Source organism: Corvus moneduloides, chromosome 18 (assembly GCF_009650955.1).
Source record: "Corvus moneduloides isolate bCorMon1 chromosome 18, bCorMon1.pri, whole genome shotgun sequence".
Taxonomy (NCBI): Eukaryota; Metazoa; Chordata; class Aves; order Passeriformes; family Corvidae; genus Corvus; species Corvus moneduloides.
This window is the reverse complement of record NC_045493.1, coordinates 14,145,871-14,165,681: the sequence shown is the minus strand read 5'-3', so window position 1 is coordinate 14,165,681 and position 19,811 is coordinate 14,145,871. Positions and strand designations below refer to the sequence as shown.

Below are 19,811 nucleotides of genomic sequence, written 5' to 3'. Positions count from 1 at the left end.
CAGGAGCTTGCCAGAGGTAAAAAATGGTTGCAAAGTTACTCCAAAGCAACTGTCCCATCTGTACCTGAAGCCCAGGGGTGAAGTACAACAGCAAATACATAGAACAGGCTCCAACGAGCGAGGATTACAGCAACAACTTTATTTAAATCTCACAAAGAAAAGCAAACACGTTCACAACAAGGTGGTTAAGAAAACCAGCACTAATCCAAATTTCTCCATGTGCAGTAGTTTGACTCTGCTGCTGCAAAAATCTGAAATCAACCTCCATCCCCACACCTGCCATTTGTTTTACAAATTGGACTGCAGAACAGTGACCAACGAAAACCTCAGACATGAAGAACAAACCAGGGCTGCTTCCCATTGCTTGGAAGTACAAAACCAAAAAACCCCAAAGCTGTCAGTGCACTGATACTCCTTGAGAGAAATTGTTTTTCTCATTTAACAAGCATGTGCTTAAACAGGACCAGCCCAGCAGTTCAGCTCCTCTCAGAGATGAACGTGCAGTTGTCTAAAGTCATTTCCTCCCACAGTGTAGTGACTGTGAAGTTACAAGACAAAGCAAAAGCACATCACTCTATCCTCAGCTCTCCCAACCTGAAAAATCCTCCCTCACTCCCCTCTGCTCCAAGGGGAGGCTTGAGCCAGCACCAGTGTTTCTGATTGGTTTGCAAATCCCTTACAATGACAACTGTTAAAACCCCTTCCAGAGGTTCAGCATCACTGTGCAGCCTTAAAGCCTTGGTAACCAAGAGTGCCCGATCGCCTCCCTTTAACGTATGAAACAGTTTAGGAGACAAAATTTGCCCCTCATTTTAACAGACAAGAAAAACAAGGACTCAACAATAGCAAAGCACTTTGAAAATTAGAAGGGTAATGTGCTAGCTGAAAAGGTTTGGATTTTGGTCTGCATTAACTCTCTATCTTTCATGCAAGAAGTAATTCTGTGTACGCCTCCCCAAAATGTAAATAGGACCAACCAATACACTTCTGTGAAGAAGCACAGAAAAACTTTAGTAAATAAGTATCAAAAATCATAAAAATTTATGAAGTTATTCTAGCAAGCAGACACCTGTTCAAAATGCAGATCAGCTATCTCAAGCTTTTCCCTGGTACAATGAAAAGAAAATAATTTCCACAATTGCACATATCCTGTGCACATCTCTTACAAAAAACCACAACTAAACCAAAAGCCCAGACAATTCTAGAGTCCCTAGAGAGGAACTACACTCTTCTGTTTGGCTGATAACTTCAAAGGTAGAACAGTCTGTCTGAAAGCATCAGATTAGGTTCTCTGTGAACACTCTGACCGACAAGGAAAGCCAATTTATGGGCATACTGGCAAGGAGCAGGCACTCTGATAATACCCTGCAGAAAGGGGAAAAAAGAAAAAAGGGCAGTTTTTTTCAAGCAATCTAAAGAAGCATGCAGTCACTGTAACAAAGACCCCTGGAATTCCAAAGTCTGTGTACTTGTAAAACTAGTATCCCTGTTGTTTATGCAGATTTGGGAAAAGAACTTTACATACACCCAACACAACCAAAGAACAGATGCAAAAAAAGCCCCAAACTTCGCAACTCCGGTGCCCTCCTTACACCTCTTACACAGGTTTACACTCAGTGCTGGGCCCTGCAGAAGGTGGGACATGGGCTCAGTCACATCTGATACTGATGGCTGCTGAAGTGACAAAGCTGAAGCACACCTCAGGCACGAGCTGACCCTGTGCTGAGCTGGGTGTGCAATAGAGGCCTCAAGGGAAATGCAGCAACACAGTTCTACCTCCACAAAAAGGAGTGACTATTTCTGCAGGTAAGAAGTTATTTCAATTTTGCTTCTGACACACAATTTGGGAACACTACTTGAAACAACTATTTCCTAGTGAAAATAAAAATTAAAGTAGTCTTCAGAGAGATCAGGTAACAATAAACCATCCAGGCCTCAAACCACTGCAGGTGCCAGGACATCCTTGCAGGCTTTTTGGAGCTGCAGCAGTGTTGTAAGGACACCTGTTCTACCTTGGTGAGGCTGTCCCTGCCCAGGGGAAGGCAACACTCACCGACCAGTTGTAGTACATGTGGCACAGTTTGTAGGTCAAGCGCTGCACGTGGTCTGGTTTCAGCTGGCTGGTGTCATAAATTACATTGTAATGAGTTGGTGCAACACAGCCATTCCTCACTGTCTGGCTCACAATAAAGAAATCGTACCTGTGAGAGGAAAAGCAAACCCCACCAGTCTGTTACAGGCAGGGCTGTTTGTCTTAGAAAAATGCAAGTCCCCATGTAGTTGTCTTATTTCTTGAAGTCACTTTATGCTCGTTGAGTAAACCCCTGAAGTATGCCCAGGCCTTGGCCACAAAAGCTTCCTCTGTGTCTGAAAGGCCAGAGACCTGGAGGAACATGAACAATCTCATTCTGTGGAACAGGTCTTGAGACCATGACAATCTTAACTATTTGTTCTATCCAGTTTTCCCCCTGCACATGTTCTTAGCTTATACTCCTCATTTTCTCCAGCCCCCTGAGCCACACAAGTGTGGAAAGTATTTTACACTTGATCCCATAGTCCATGTGCTATTGGATGCATTTCCTTATGCTCAGGCTGCTGGCAAGAGGAGTGCATGTTAGCTCTGCAGGAACTTACCACTCTGGTCTGGTAACCACCGTGTCAACAACTGTCCCAGGGGGTGGGTTTTTGAGTCCTCCACCAATCTCAGCAAAGAACCTGGCACCCACTCGTTTCTTCACTACAATCACAGTAAGTCTTGGACTAAAAGAAAGGAAAAGGAAAAAAACAGTACTCTCCTGGAAAATTGCACTAAGAGTATTTCAGGAGCAGATTTGCTGGAGTTGCAGGGCATTAATTTCACCAAAAAGTCTTTACTGACTCCAATTAAATAAGACATTGTTCATAACTTTAGATTTTTAGTTGAGGTGCAACTCTCATACTGTTTTTTCATCTATCCAACTTTAACCTTATTGAGAAGTAGAAAATGGACCAAGAAGAGATCTTCTAAATACAGATTGGATTTCTACTCTCTACTCCATTGTTTCCTATAGAAAACATTGTGTCTTAACAGTAGTAAAGCCATTAACAGAAGCTAAACAGAAGAACTGAGCACTTCAATTGCTCTGCTTGCCTGCAGTATACGGAAATAGCTTTATTTTTCAGAGCAGATTAAGTCACTGCAGTTGATAAGTTTCAAAGCAGAATGTTGAAAATGTGACTAGACAACTTCCTTTAAGAAATGGAAAGGAAAAAAAAATGCACTTGGCAGACATGTAACAGTCAGGCTATGATCAACCAGCTGGAAAAAAGTAAATGATCACATCCATCAAGAACGCCCAAAGAGTGTATGTGCATACATGTGTACTGCAGTCATGTGGTGCATGGACTAAGAATTTTCCTATTATATTACAAGTCAGGTATCAGAAATCATGTAAATAACCATCAGAAAAACAGTTATCTGAGCTCAACTGAAAATCAGTAAGGATGGAATGACAACAGTCTTCATCCATAGCCCTGTTTTGTATCCCTGTGTCTATTTCTCTTGCAGTGTAGAGAAGAGGATTGGTAGAAACAGATTTACCTGTAGTCAGTACCAATACTCTTCAAGCAATCCAGAAATTGAGGCACTTCATAATTAACCAGAGTATTGAGTTGTCCATCTCCAACACCATCACGATAGACAAAAATACGAGAGGGCAAACACTTATTCCACTTGTGCCAGTTTCTTAGAGCAGCTTAAAAACAATAAAAAAGAGAGTAAAAGCCAATAGTTGTAGTGACAATTCATTCCAAAACAAAATTGGGTTTTTATTCCTGGAAAAACAGCAGTGAGTTGGAAAACTAAGGTCCTCAATCCTTCAGTAATGTGAAATGGGTCAGGATCATGCTACACAAATACACCTGCAGGAAGAGCTCTGGTTTGCCTGTGCACCCACACAAACAGAACAGAGGCAAGGACACACCTGCTCCACTGGCCTCCCTCACAGCAGGAGCTGCCCTCCTTGAAGTCAGACTCCCTTAAAGCATTCTTGGAAGTGCAGTGCTAAGTAGGTTTTAATTATTGCAAAGAAACATGGGGACCAATGAAAGATTTACACAAAATGCTCTTCGTTTTCAGCAGTATTTGTAATGCAGTGCTTAATCTGTTGTTACCCAAGTGCAGGTTGGTAACACCTCCCCTCAGGGCAGCAGGGGAGGGGAGTTTTGAGGAAGCTGAATTGGAGTCAGTTCTTAGATCTGAGAAGCAGAACTCCTTTGCTTACTTTGCAAGCAGGCTTTGATTCCATCCACAAGTTCTTGCCCACGACTTTGAACAACGCAGCGGGAGAACCACCTGTGAAGAACAAAATAAAAGAGACCTTCAAAGCATTTCCCAGGCTTACTGCAGCGAAGTTATTTTTAAATGCCCATGATCACTCAGTCTTTATGGGTGTTGTGGGCCAATGCAGCCAAGGAAGAGTTGGGGTTCTATGAGAATATTCCCCCTGTGGTAAAAGTGCCTTAGCATGACTTGAAATTCCTCTCGACCAAAAAAAACCTTTCACACACATCAACTCAAAAGGGGAAAGAACCCGTCACCCTGATGCCCTCTGTTCATCCCAGCCCTGTCTCCACCATTTGACTGCTCTCCTGAGCGGTGTGGGGAAAGGACAACGCCACTCCTTCAAGGGATGCAGTAGAAAAAATTCGCAATATATTTCTTATTAACCATTACAGCAAACCAATTTTCAATTTTCCTGATGACAGACCACCACATTGAAGCTACTTTCCAGTCAAAGGAAAGGTTGTTTTTTTATCATTTTGGGGGTTCTTTGCCTTTGGCATTCTGATCTTACCGTGTCACTGTTTGATTCAGGCTGGCGACAAACCCTGCAACTGACTGCTTTCCAGAGACGGTGTCATGGTAACAGTCAATGCCCACAATCATCACCTGCTTCAGCTGCAAAGCAATCACACAGCATGGATCAGGGCATGGGGATGTGCTACAGGGGAACATATTCATGACAAGCTGTATGACATCAGAAAGCTTCAGTAAAGCACGGCACGGAATTCTTGGGTTAAATGTCTCCCTATGTTATATTTAAATTCAGGCCCCTTCTCACAGACACAAAACAAACGACACAAAGAACACTCAACTTTCTTTCTTGGGAAAAAAGGCTTGCTTTTTAAATAAAGGCTAATAAAGAGGAGTTCCCATTTAGCTAGCATTTATAAGAAGATACTTACGGGGATCTCAACACTCCAGAGTTCTCCACCCATTTTACAGTTCATCTGTAAGGCAATTTTTGTTGCTACTGTCATGATAGTCCGTGGTTTACTCAAAGTGCGAGCCAGCACACACTGGCTGGGGACGGGACAGTCTGTACACAAATATTTCTTGATGGCATCGTATTTATCCTTTCGGGAACTAGACAAAATACAAACTACCTTTGAAGGAAAAAGAATCTTTGTAAGAAGCTGCATTCACAGATTTACACAGCACTTAAGAGTTCTTTAGGAAAAATTTCTTATGCTCAAGAGAAATATTCAAATGTTCACAGTGAAAGAAGTAACTGCAAAGTGTCAGTGTCTGTACTTCAGAACCAAAGGCTCTTATCCAGAAGGATACCCATAGTCACCCAGGTTTGCACAGGAGGATGACCAGGTACGTACTGGATTCTCAGGAGCCCAGAGTTGTATTTCTGAGAGCAAATCCCACTAAACACCAATTACAGAGGTTAACAGGATTTGAAATGATGGATTCAAATATGATGGATTCAAATACATACTATGTTTGTGTCAGGGGCAACCCTTTGCTGTAAAACCCTTAAATAAGCTTCTGTTCTATCATCTACTTCAATCCTGAAAAGAAAGAGAGAAAATGCTTTCAGAAGAAAAACAACTAACAGCTATAAAAACTTCAGCAAAAGCATAAAAGCTCACTATGCAGCAATACTGTATGAAATGTCACATTTACAGCTACTAACAAACATACAATATTCACACATTTTGAAGATTAAAAGGAATCACCTCCAACTAAGCTTCCAAACACAATGAAATTCAAAGTTAAAGGCATGTACTCAAGGCACTCAAGGGAAGATATTTCCAATGAGAACAGATCAGAACCAGAATACATCCAAAGTCAGCAAGAAAATATTCCTAAGAGAAAGGTTTGCTCAATGACTAATACTTCTTAGTTTTGGCATGCAAAAAGCTCTCAGAAATAAAGCATGAGTACGAGAAGTCAGTCACAAAAGAGAACCGAGCAATCTGCATAGTGAAAGCAACTTTGCTTTATTAAAAACCTCACAGAAGTCAGCTGTGTGACACACTACACCCTCTCCTCACTGAACAGCCTAACTCGGCAATGATTTTTCCATCAGCTTTCTGGAGACACTCACATGTTTGGCTTGCTCATCCTGATGCCCATGGATGGGGTGACCTTGGATAGGCTCTGCAGGAGGGTGCTGGCCACGTCGTAGTTGCGGCGGGTGTAGATCAGCAGCCAGCTGTCCATGGGCACAGGGCGGATCAGGGGGACGCCCCTCGTCTCCTTGGTCCAGTCGGCGAACTGAGGGTTGTAATCAAACTGCAGGCAGGCAGAGAGAGCAGATCAGCACCTGCCAAACAGCCCGCACCACAGCCACTCCTGACACACTTCCAGAGCAGGCTCTAACACTTCTGCCTAGAACACACGACTCCATATTCATCTGTCCCTTTACTGCTAACATCAGAAATTTAAAATAAGCTTTATCTAGCCCTACAAAGAAATGATACTCTTGAAATGCTTCACTCCTAAATAACCAAACATACTTAAGATTTTTAGCTGATTAAGTTGTTACTATTTGCTGCAGAGATTCTGTGCTATAAAGACAAAGCTTTTGATGTATTTATTGTTATCCCGTTTTTCTTTTTAATAAGGTAACTGCTTGAGAGAAAGAAAAGTATTATTATAAAGACAGCAAATCTTTTAAATAGCAGGAATTTAAAAAGCTTTACCAAATACAAGATTTTGATCTGTACAGCTGTGCAAAATGCCCTTGTCCATCCAGCAGCCATCCAAAACAAGAATCTCCAGTACAGAGCAAGTATCTCGTGTTTTACGACAAGTTCTGACTTAATTCGAATCTACACTATTCATACTGGTCATCCTACCTGGGAACGAACATACACTGTCTCTGTTCTACCTACTGAACTGAAATAATGAGTGGCTTTTCATCTCAAGGCCTTGGTACCTTTTTAATAAATGGAAACTAATTAGAAACATCTCTAGTCTCCTCGTCTGTGTGTCTGGCCAGAAGGACTGTTTTGCAAGGACAACACTATTGTAATGGAGTGCCTTCAAGGGCTTCTAACCAGAACTTGGCAACAACTGAAGAAGTTTGCAAGTCTCCTGCTTGGACAAAGACTTGTGTATAACATTTTCACTCTTTATCCTTCACTTATAAACCAAAAAGTACTGTTTCCTTCCTTAAGAACTTGTTTCATCAGTGACACACCTAGAAGGTTTAACAAATTGATTTATTATTTACCATGTTTCCTGATTGAAAGATCTTCTCTCCTTGAACAACTCTTCCTGTAAAGGACTCTGATTTATAATCAAAGCTTAAACCCCAGTTTCGGAGTTCCTTCTGAACATTGTCATCTCTGTTTAAAAACAAGATTTGAATTAAAAACGTAAGAAATTTGTTCTTCCTGACTTTTTTGAAACTAGCAAGATTTCAGAAGTTTTATTGCAAGGAGTTTGTTATACAAATTTTTCATGAGACAGAAACAGAGAGGATATTAAAGTGCCGTACTCTTGGATGTAGCTCAGAAGCCTCCCAATCTCGCGCTGCCTTTGCGCGGGGGGCAGCCGTGTGTGAACGGCCAAGTCCTTCATCACATTGAAATCGCTGCGCATCTTGTCAGTCAATCCTGTGAACAGCAAAGCCTTTTCTGAGTCAAAGTCAAGACTAAGGACTATGAAAATTAAACCTGCAGGTCATGCAGATTAACGATGCATGTCCTGCAGACACGGGAAGTGGTGGCAGTAGTAACCAAAGTTTTCAGTTGCTTCCTGTACATACATTCCCACTGGCATAGAAAAAAAAAATCTGGATTTTTGCACTTTAAATGAAACCACACAAGTCAGTGCAGCTCTTCATTTCCATTTTCAAATCAAAACAAAAGAGTGCTGAGATGGACAGGTACTGCTAGTGCAAAGTGAGTATCTCAGAGCAAAACACATATTTATGTGTATATCTTACAAAATTATCATCAATTTCTAGTAAATTTCTCTTTTCCAACAGAAGTTCTACCACCAGAACTCTACAAGTTATCAGTGTGCCAATGTTGAACACCGTACCTAAACACTATGCAACATCAAACCCCTCGAACTTTCTAGTCCCATTTAAGTAGCTCATCTTTTAGCAACAAAATGTGTTCCTAAACTCACATTTATACAGACAGAACAATTCACCTGAACTTGGCAAAAGGCTGCTAGCAGTCAGAATACCCATGTCAGCAGGCATTATGGTTTGATGCTTTGATACAGTACCTGTCAGGGAGCACAGCTCTGGAATCAGAGCCACAGATCCTTGTATGTTCCCACTCTTCCTCTTCATCTGACTGATCAAGACAGGCTGCATCCAATCACTAATTTCTATATTATATTGCTGTATCAGAAATACAGACTGCATGTTAGTTTACTTATAACAAACAAGCAGTTTCCTGAATAATAATGCTCACTTTAGAAAATGAGTATTTTTCCCTAAAATGAAACCAAAAGCAACTAGTAACCTTTTCCAATTAGCACATCTGAGAGGAACTGGCTTTGTCAGAAAAGGCCAAGCAGGAAAGCACTATTCTCTCTACTGGTACCATCAAACTATTGACGTGTACGAGACAACAGAAACAAAGCTTGTGCCTTGCTTCAGGCAGAATCAAATTGGAGTATCTAACTCACTATTAGGATGCTCCTTCCAGTTCAGCAATGGACAAAGTTCCTGCCCTAGAGAGCAATTTAATTCAAGAAATCACAGGAATCAAACGAGACTCCCAAGTGAAGTTTCTGAAACTCAACCTTCGCATAACCTTCCCCTGCATCTGGCAAGAGTTGGTCTTGTCTAGGAGTCACTAATTTAGTATAGAAAAAACCCCAAAACACCAAAGCAATGCACAGAAAGGCAACACAAGTTGACAGTCAACAAACCTACTTCATAGTTTAACTTTTTCTTGAAGAGAGCCCCATCTTAGAAACCATCCAAAGGATTGCATTTAAAAACAAAACAAAACAAAAAGACATCACAGGAAAGGCAAAACAGCAGAGAAAATCTGAACTCCATCCTGAAGTAGAATATGTAACACAAATTTTGCTTTTTGTTTATTTAAAGTTCCATCCCATTTCAGTTGAAACTGATATATGCATAAAGACTTGACAATTACAGTGGTATGCCTCAGTGGTTAAGCTATGACATACTCAATTCCAGAGGCACTTTGGCTTTCCTAACCTCAGCTCTGTGTGCTGTGGCAGTGTATGTGTATTCCCCCCAGATCACCTGTCCCTGCTTCCACCTTCCATATGCCTCCTTTTTGAGTTCTCCCAAGAGCTCCCTGCTCACCCATGCAGCCCTCTGGGCCTTTTTGCCTGACCAACTACTCACTGGGATGGACTACTCCCACCAAACCATGCTATGCAGGTTAGTTACTGATCTCAGATTACACAGTGTCCTTTATACAAAAGTCTGTTAAAAATACTATGAATTACAAATTTAAATCACATCCTAAATAAACCTGTAACAAGGACTGAACATTCCAAGTTACAGCATTAAACATACAGGGAAGATTTCATACCTTTTTGTAGTACTCCACAAAGCTCACCTCGGAACCATCAGATTTTCTAAAGGTACCCTTTGGATTGTTATCCCAGTCAATGTCATCGATTCTGTATGTTTTGTTATTGTACCTACATAAACATTTCATCAGTTTTTGTTTAAATCTTAAAAGAAAAGAAATACAACTGTGGGACAACAAAGTTAATCTCAATACTCATGCTGAATGTTTTGCTCCTTTCAGAAGCAGTAACCTCAAGTTTTCAATTGTATAGGCTCTCAATTCTACCAAAAGCTGAACTGTAATAAAACCAAAAGAAAAGCAGTGTGTACTTCCTGCTTTTGCAAATACTGTCACCTTGATCAGTTTGCTAGCTTGACAATGACAGCATTTTCAGGCTTTCTGATGCTTTATTGCATACTTCAGGGCATGGAGCATAAAGAGCTCTCCAAGACAAAAAGTCCAAAAAGACTTACCTTGTGAGAACAATTAAACCAATCAGCTCTTTAGCACAGGCGTCTCTAAATCTTTCCTCTCCAACCTGGGAGTGAAGGCTGTGCATAGTATCCAGCACTGTCTCCCCACGGAGAACCTTGTGGCTCACGTCTGCACACAACATGATGTTCTCCTCATACTGGAGGATGGAACTTGTGAAGCCCAGCCACACCATCAACCTGGCAAAAGAGAGCACACAAAATCTTAAGTGTGCTTTAGAGCATCTTTATTCTCACCTCTTGTTCCTGTCCACTTTCACAGACACCAGAGAGCAGTGAAGGCACAAAGAAACCATGGTCCAAATAGAAACAAGCTCTTGAAGGTTAACAAAATAAAAAATATTTTACAGGTAGCTATCTTTAGTCAGCTTAAAACAAGATTGATTGAATGATGCAGCTATAACTGACTGAAAGAAAGAATGCCTCAAAAGCTAAGAAATTCATTTCATGCTATTAAATATCTCACAGACAAAGCGTGTAGATATTCAGGACACTTTAAAAAGAGAAAGACCAGCATTTTATCCAGCCCAGTTCCTCCCATCAACCAGGCTGTGTAGGGTAGGTTAATGGCAGGGAGTACACCACAGCCACATGATGGAACCCCAGGCAAACTCAAGCCTACCAAGTTGTACAGCAGGCCCAGGGCCAGCCGGAGCACCAGGCACCCTCTAGGGATCCTGCAGGGAATGAGGACACCCCTTGACAGCCAGCAACCCTTGGCCCAGCACTCCTCCGAAACCCAAGGATTTTTGCCAAACCTGTGATGAGGGATGCTGACTGGATCATTGGGGTTATAATAATTACGTCCAATCTGCTGCAAATTCAGCATCTTCAAAACCCTAGAAATTGAAATATAGATGTTATTTATTTTTATTACTATTATTCAGTTTATCACATCATGCATGGTCCAATCCCTATGCACAAACTCACTGTTCTCTGACTACATGAAACATGAACTTCTCAATTTATAAAGGTCATGGACACTTATTAACAACCACCAGGTGAGGTAAGTTCACGTCCAACCCAACCCTTCCCCAACCAGCTGAAGGTAGCAGCCCAAACATCTCAGATGAACCACACAGTCCAGGTACCAAGGTTAAGAGGAAAGACTACAGCCACAAAAAGGGAATTTTCCAGTTCAATGTCCTGCTCTATCATTTGGTTTAAGAGGCAAACCCGTACACACAGGAGGTAGGGATAGGACTAACTGCCTCCAACAGCGTAAACTCCTTTCACACTAACGTGGGCCAGCAATACACACAACTGCACATTACAATATTGCCACGTGGTTGGCCCCACAGTAACTACAAAGGCTTAAAAATTTACATATCTAATACTTAATTGTTGTAGCCTGTTCCTAGGAATGGAAAAACTTAAGTCAAATATTTTCAGAGTGACTTCTTATAGAGACATAACTTGTACAGCAAACCTTCTAAAAATGATGTTGTAAAATTGCAGACAAGTAGGCGAAGTAGGTGGCAACTCGTTAGTCAGTGTGATTGTTATCTTCACATCCTCCCCATTTCGAGTCCTACTAAACAGTTCAGTAACCTGAGGAAGTGAAATGAGATTAACAAAACTAGAGCAAACAGGGCTGTATCTGGATTTTGCTCCAGTAATACCAAACTGGACTTGGCCATTTTTACTCTAAGCAGTAATTCAAGACTAACTGCAATGTGGATTCGATCTCCCACTAGGACTGTAAACTACAACGTAAAGGCTCTGCTCATCTGGGTGAAGACAACTCATGGGGTAGAATGGGGCTATCCCCCAGAGCAGCTGAAATCAAGATGAAAGCAGGGGCATCACTTACCAATGACCATGACAGAAAAAAGACTCAGCTTGAGGAAATAAACTTAACATATTGCCAACTAATATATGTTTAATTACTGATGCAGGTACTGGGAAGCAAAAAGACAAAGATTAGCACACACAGTGAAAACATCTTCCCCCTCTCCCTTTTCCAAACTCAGCTTCCCTCTGGACTCCTCTGGCCCCTCTGTGAACAGCACCGGCTACACTCAGTCCCTCCAGCGAAGCAATGAGTGGCACAAGGCACAGAGGGCAGGGGTTACCATCAGTACAGAGGTGTTTGCCCTCTGGCGCTCCTTTCTTCTCAGATTTTTCTTTGCTCTGGAATTTTTCCCTCCTTTTTAAATACACGGAGGTGCCAACAACTTTGCTGATGGGCTCAGCTCTGGCCTGTGATGGGTCTATTCTGAAGCTGGCTGGCAATGACTGTGCACAACACAGGGCTGACCCTGACCCCTTCCCATAGGAGCCACCCCAGCCCCTCCTGCTACCAAAACCTTGTCACATACACCCAACTCATCCACCCTTTCAATTACGTGAGTGTTAAAATACAGACGTTACCAAAAGATGTAAGTACAAAGGAAACTAAAGGAGAAATACTTTCTGTACTATCCACTTCTGTGCAGAGGATGATTCTAGCCTGCAGAAATTAAGCATTAGAACCAAGCATCTATTACCAAATTTCTCTACACAAACAAATTAGCTTATAAGCATATACTCAATACAACTGAACACTGCTTGTGGGACATCAATTCCCTAACCACTCTAGCTAGTAAGAAACAAGAAGCATCATAAAATGCAAATCAAAACAAAAAATCTCGTATCACACCTTATTCTGTAGTTTCTTTGGCAAAAACAATATCGACCCATCAAAGGCGTGGGTCCTTCCAATGTGCTCTTCGTGCTGGAAGAGCAGAGCCGAGCGCAGCCGCCGCGCCTCCATCTCGGGGCTGTAGCCAACATGGTACTGGTACAGGGCCCACTGCGGGCGAGACGTCAGGCGGAAGTGATTCGTGGTCAGTTTTACCATTCTTCCTGAAAAACCTGAAAGGAGACGCAAACATGGTACCAGTTACAGTCATTCAACAGCTCTGAGAAAATTTTTTAAAGCTACGGCATTCAGACAAAGATTAGAGGTCAGTCGTGTTCTGCATCTGTTCTGGCTCAGCGAGCTTTGGCACGCTGTTGTCAGACACTCATGTGCCCACTGGAGCTTCCTGCCTTCAGCTGTCAGGAAAACCCTCCATGTTCCTCTTCAGGTATCAGGAACAACTTTATATCTTTTTCTAACACATTCTAATGATTTTTTTTACCTGGTTCTCTAGGGGAAACTAAGAGCAGAAATAAAGGAAACTATCTTTAATTTCAAATTGCTTATATGTTTACAGTCTAATTTAAACATACCAGTTTTGGATTCTTGAACATGTACCATGGCTTGCCGAGTATTTACCCCAAGGTCATGGAAATCTCTACGACGTCCACCCCTATCTCGTAAAGACAAATCCTGGAGCCCCGAGGAAACCTGTACTCCTATTGTTTAAAATTTGAGGCAGAATCACAATCAAGTAACACATGACATATATACTGTCATTACATAAATAAAAATACATAATACAATTCAATCTTGAAAGGCACTTAGATAAATTTAAGAGTAATCACAGAATGTTAAGTGTCAGCTTTTGTTATGTAGCAAACATCTTTCAAATCTTAGTAATAAATCTCATTTTGAAAAGAAAGAAGAGAAATATGATCTAAAGAATGTCCTAATTGTATTCTCTTCAAAACACATGCTCTTGTGGACACGGAATTTCTCAGCCTTTCTGACCTTCTGGCCTTCTCTCCTGCAGGACGCTCTCAAAGCCACGCAGGCGCCCATGGCCCTCGGGCTCTTCCAACTGTGGTGGAGGAACACGGAGCTGCTGGAGCTGCTGGAGCTGCGGGGGCTGTGGGGGCTGTCGGCAGCCGCGCAGCTGGCTGGGCACGCCCTGCTGGACCTGCCACAGTTGGGAGCAAACAGCGTGCTTCCAAGAGTGCAACAGAACATTCACTAAGGAGAGAACATTCAAATACTCGAGGGCAAGAGTTATGGAAGTTTAACTCTCTTTTTTCTTGTCCTAAGGAGAAGAGTTATTACTCTACACTTTAACTCAAAAACCCTGGAGAGTGGAAATGTTTTTTCTAAGTTGTTATTCATTTAACTAATAGCTAATGCAAATCTCCTCTTTCTAAGCTCTAACTAAAATTGATGGACTTCTCATTTTCTGCAGACCGTCTGATACCTCAAGTAACTGACTAGTTATTCCATAAAAACGTCTTCTGTAATTTTAGTGTCTAGTGAATAAACAATATTAAAAAGTTTCATGGCTGGAAGAACTACAACCTACAGCCATGAGCAATCCCACAATTCAGAGTTTCATGTTACTGGAAACTTAATAAAATGTCCTTAATAAAACAGAGTTATATTAACTGTACACCCAACAGAATATATGCATACACACAAAGAACATCTAACATATCTGCCTGATATTAAAATAGGAAGTAGGTTAGGTATGACATTTCAAATCCTGGTTGCACTCATTAGAAAGAAAAACCAACTTACAGGTGCATCTCCTACAGCAGGAAGAGCAGATCCCTGTGTGGGAGGTCTCCCTCTGGCTCTGGCTCTGGCTCTTCCTGTCATCTTCTAAAACAAGCAACCTACAGCATTAATGTTCTATCTTCTCCTTCCCCGTCCTTATACCACTAAATATTACGAGCAGCACTATTGCATTTGCCCTGCTTTAATTTCAACTGGCTCAGTAAAAGACAGCCATCCCTGCAGAATTCCCCGCTCGGGGATCTCCACACTAACGGAGCCGTAACGGAGCGTGGGGAAGCTCTTTCACTCAGGTTTGCATGGACTGGCACAGGCCGCCACAAATCCGAAGCTGTTGAGTCGATCAGATTGGAGAGCACAGCAGGACCTACGGCCTCAGCCAAGCGTAAGCCAGGGCCCTCTGATGTTAAACTTTCACTGGAGACTCGATTCAGCCTGATTTGCTGCCTTACACCAGGAGCAGAGAGAGCACACTGCTCCAGAGCACCTACCAGTACACGTACCAGCGTTGCAGCCTGGTCAGTCCCGCCCAGCCCTACCCACCCTCTCCACTCACGGACACCCTTCCTGCCCCGTGAGCCTGGCCCGAACTTCCCTGCCCGCCTCGAACAGTTTGTGGGGCCAAAATCCCCAGCCAGAGTCGCCCCCCCTTTCCCGCACCCAGGCACACCCACCATCCCTCGGCCTTACCTCAGCCTGCCCTCGGGCCGCACGGGGACACTGCTCTTACCTGCCTGTAGACAGCAATCTGCCTTCCCCAGGCCCCCGCACGATTTTGTTCCCGCTGCAGCCGCCGCCCGCCTCGCAGACCGGGCCCGGAGCAGCCCTCAGCACGGCGCCCCTCCTGCACGCGACAGCGCGGCGAGGCGGGAAGGCGCGCTCTGCGCCGATTGGCTGCCGAGCGCCGCCGGAGAGTGACGAAGGGAGCCGCCGGAGAGTGACGAAGGGAGCCGACGGGCGGCGCTTGCCCCGACACCACGGCACGGGCTGCTGCGGCCGTGCCCGCCATGGCGGCGGGGCCTTCGTCCGCGGCCTGAGGCGCCGCTGTGGGTGCTGCCCTGAGGCGCCGCTCGGGTGCCGCCCTGAGGCGCCGCTGTGGGTGCCGGCCTGAGGCGCCACTCGGGTGCCGGCCTGAGGCTCCGCTCAGGTGCCGGCCTGAGGCGCCGCTGTGGGTGCCGCCCTGAGGCGCCGCTGTGGGTGCCGCCCTGAGGCGCCGCTCGGGTGCCGGCCTGAGGCGCCGCTCGGGTGCCGGCCTGAGGCTCCGCTCGGGTGCCGGCCTGAGGCGCCGCTCGGGTGCCGGCCTGAGGCTCCGCTGTGGGTGCCGGCCTGAGGCGCCGCTCGGGTGCCGGCCTGAGGCGCCGCTGTGGGTGCCGGCCTGAGGCGCCGCTCGGGTGCCGGCCTGAGGCGCCGCTGTGGGTGCCGGCGTGAGGCGCCGCTCGGTGCCGGCCTGAGGCGCCGCTCGGTGCCGCCCTGAGGCGCCACTCAGGTGCCGGCATGCGGTGCGCGGTGCGCGCTCGGTGTCACACAAGAGGAGCGTGCGGAGAAAGTTCCCGCTGAAGGTGACTTCCCCCTCACCCAATTACCATTTACCAATGGTGAATTTCAGTTCACCAGGAGGTGGAGCAGTCAAACAAGAAATAAAAGTTAACGTTGTTCCAGCGAAGGGCAGCGTCGCTCGGCAGCGTTAAAGCCGTGACTGTACTTTGTCCATGTTTAAGCCTGGCTTATCTTAAGCATGACTGACCCTGCAATTTAGACACTCCAGCAACTCCCCGTTGACCCCTTTATCAGCACAGAGTTTTCTTTCTGTTGATAGTGTCTACATTTACCAAAAGAATTTATTTAGGAAAATTTAAAATCAATCCGATGCAATACATGAAAACCTATTGATACATTTAAAATATTTTCAAGTGCTTCCAATTAGTGCCCATAATATGCATGCGCTTAACGCTCTGTATCTCACAGCAATAAAATAAATATATGTCTTTAGAAATCGTGACTTCTTAACTGACTGATCAAACTGACGTGGAACTATAAAACAATGAAACACAACCCTTATCATAAAAAGATCTATTACAAGGCGGTTTTTACTTTGACTTTATCAAATGATAAGTAAAAACAAGCCCAGCTTCCTCCTCGCTGGCACGGAAGCGCAGTCGCTGCGGGCAGCGGAGCCGAGCGGGGCACGGAGCTGTCACCAGGGCTGGTGTGACACAGCCTGAGCGAGCACCAGCAGCTCACAGCCCACCAGTGACCCTCCTTCCGCAGCAGCAAGCAAAGGGGGGAAAAGCCCCTTTTTCTAAGTACCGAGGCTGACCCGATTGCCATGGCTGTTACAGAGAATCGTCACTTGTATTTTGGACCCCACAACAGAACTAACAGACCTCCCCCCGACTTGGGAGGAAGCGGTCCGAAGTGGGAATTAACTCTCTAGCGAGCTTTTCCACAAAAGACATGATCTGTAGGTGGCACCAGGGCTCACGTGCACCATTTCTGTTTTTACAAGTGTGCCTTTGCTTAAAGGTTAGATGGCTGTGATGTGTTCGGAGACACCGACTTCCCGGGACGAGAGATAACATTACCTAATTAAATACTTTCCTTCGTGAAAGACCACTCTGCTCTTGTGAGGTCATTTACAATTTTTGAGGTACCTTCAGTGAGCAAGGTTTCTTTTCCTTGTTCTCTGCTATTCCAGGTAGAAGTGGGTGACACTGTTACGATTAGTACTTAAATACCTCTTTTTGTTTAATTCATATTGTCAGTCTGTCCACAAAGCCAGTTTTCTTGTGCTTACTATGTCAGCACAGCGACCCACTTGGGCAGCCAGGTTCTCTATCAGAAGTTAAAAAGAAGAGCTTTCAAACTACAAAGGTGTGGATGTTGCTGCTTAAAGATAGCTGAAGTACTTTTAATGTGATTTTCATTATTCACATACAAATCTGGATAAATATTTAACAAACTCAATGCATACACTTAGATGTGGCGTGTTCAGTGCTTTTAAGAGCAGTGATTACTCCTTGCCATGGGCTCTTCACCCACAGTGGCAACTTTTATTGCTCTGTAGCCTGCAGAACTCTCCAGTAGGTCAGAGGTTTAAAGCTGCAGAAACACAATATGCAGATTTTTTTGGTTCAGCAGTATTTTAAGATAAACAGAATATAAAGATGTTGTCAAAGTAATTTACGTTACGTAAATCATGAGAAAGCAGAATGCATGTGTTGGAAAGAGTTACGTTTGTTTATTCATTTAAAATATCTGCCTGCTTAATTTTTTTTAATGCCAAATTCCTTACATTTCACTGCAGAACTTAATTATCTTTAGAAGGGAGTTGTTAAAAGTACTTAATCAGGCTGGCTACCTACAGCAATTCCTTATAAAGTGAAAATAAACATCAGCAATAAGCACTCTAATTTTTATATGTGGGCTGTCAGACAGATAATTAGTACTTAGTGAAAGATAGGTTCCAGTTTGGTTCACAGTCTTTCAGACCTGCTTTTCTTAAACAATTCAATCCAGTTAAAACTGGCTGTACAGGTAGCCTTAGAGGATTTTCGTAGTCAGAGGGAATGTGGAAAAGGCAGCAGGTCCATCATGTCCTCAGCCCAGGCTGGTTCACAGAAACACCAAGACAAACAAGGTTTGGAAAATGGTAACTGTTTGCATTTTATTTTTTGTGTTGCCAAAAACCCTCCCAAAGCTGGACTTCAACACGTCAAAATATCACATATGAAATATTTTTTTTCACAGCTCTTTGGCTTGGACTCTGCTTTGATGTTTGCTTTACCTGTGATGCAATTGTTTTTGCCTTCTGTCTCCTGTTGCTACAATAAGCCATTTCCCATACATGTCATCCCCAAAGGGGAAAAGACCGCATGGAAACAGAACAAAGAAAACAGAACAAAAGGAAATCAGGGATTTTTCCAAAGGCCCATTTGATGTACAAGTATAAACAGGAAAAAGATGCCTGAGGAGGTAGGAGCCAGGAACTGTCCCAGCAGACAGCTGTTAGCTCGTGTAGTTAGAAGCACTTTGGGATCCTGAATGGTAAATAAATAAGTGACTCCGATGCACACAGTAAGGAAAATACTTCACTACCTGTAGTGTAATGTTTAAGTGTATTGCAAATGCCTCACAATGCAGGTTGAACTCTTACCTTCACATATTCACCTTCACCATACCATGACCAGGTATCACCAGCTCTTTGGGTTCTAACCCCAGAAAAGGCACCACCTCAAGGGAGCAGAATAAAAACCATTCTTTGCTGTGCTGAAGCAAGAGGGAACAAGGAATCCTTCAGAACAGAATGCAGTATCTCACATGTGTGGCTAGGTTCTTAGAAGCCCAACATGTTGTCCTGAATCTCATTAAATATTTGTTAAGAAACTTTCAAATGGGAATTTCTCAAAAATAAGCATTGAAATTCACGTTCCTGTGGTAGGTATTAACTGGTTGTGAGTCTGGACCACAGTGTTTTTACATTCTTAATTAGTTTTTTTCTGAAGTGAGAGAGGCAAAGTTTTAAAGACTGTCTGGTATCTGAGATACTGTCTCATGAGCTAACAGCCTTGCTTCTTCCCAGTGCAAGTTTTGAATGCCACATTTCATTTCCTGTAATGGTGCTTGGGATAGAGGAGCTGATGTGCCTGCACAGGGGAGCCTGACTTACTGTCCTGGCTGGAGATGGGGACAGGCAAAGCACTATTTACATCCCAAAACAGAAGGCAAAAGGCATGTGACAGAAAAGAAAAAAAATGCTACTGAGGAGATAATGCACAGCTGCGTAACAAATATCATGCAAGTACTTTCTCTCAAGAAGAGGGAAAATAAAGGTTTCAACTTTGTATTTCCCTGCTGTTCTCTAGTCTACATTTTCATCCCTAATTTCTGATTTTTTTCCTTCAGATTCTTACTCCTTTTGTCTAAGCCCTTATTCTTTGTATCTCTTCTCTTAAAACATCCCTTGCTGTATTCTTGGAGCAGGTGTGGGACTTTCTCCTGTTCCCCTTGACACCAACACATTCTGTGTACACAGAGGCAGAGTGTGTTTGGGGTTGGTGTGCTCCTTGTTCACCGGGGCATCTGATCCCTGCAGTTCCTCACTGCTCGCTCCAGGTCCT

At 43.7% G+C, this 19,811-nt stretch overlaps 1 protein-coding gene across 1 annotated transcript; it reads right to left on the bottom strand.

Annotated features, from left to right (window-relative positions):
* Positions 1-119: 119 nt before the first annotated feature.
* PIWIL1 (piwi like RNA-mediated gene silencing 1) lies at positions 120-15,768 on the bottom strand. Its single transcript, XM_032128273.1, has 21 exons — positions 15,425-15,768; positions 14,698-14,781; positions 13,924-14,092; positions 13,503-13,628; positions 12,928-13,142; positions 11,716-11,837; positions 11,045-11,125; positions 10,269-10,466; positions 9,814-9,925; positions 8,519-8,636; positions 7,779-7,896; positions 7,512-7,626; positions 6,381-6,568; positions 5,769-5,841; positions 5,227-5,427; positions 4,836-4,939; positions 4,263-4,333; positions 3,581-3,734; positions 2,635-2,760; positions 2,054-2,201; positions 120-1,365 (listed from the first exon to the last, which is right to left on the bottom strand). Exons 1-21 carry the CDS (start codon positions 15,701-15,703, stop codon positions 1,249-1,251), a joined length of 2,919 nt encoding a protein of 972 aa, XP_031984164.1. The 5' UTR covers positions 15,704-15,768; the 3' UTR covers positions 120-1,248.
* Positions 15,769-19,811: the final 4,043 nt, after the last annotated feature.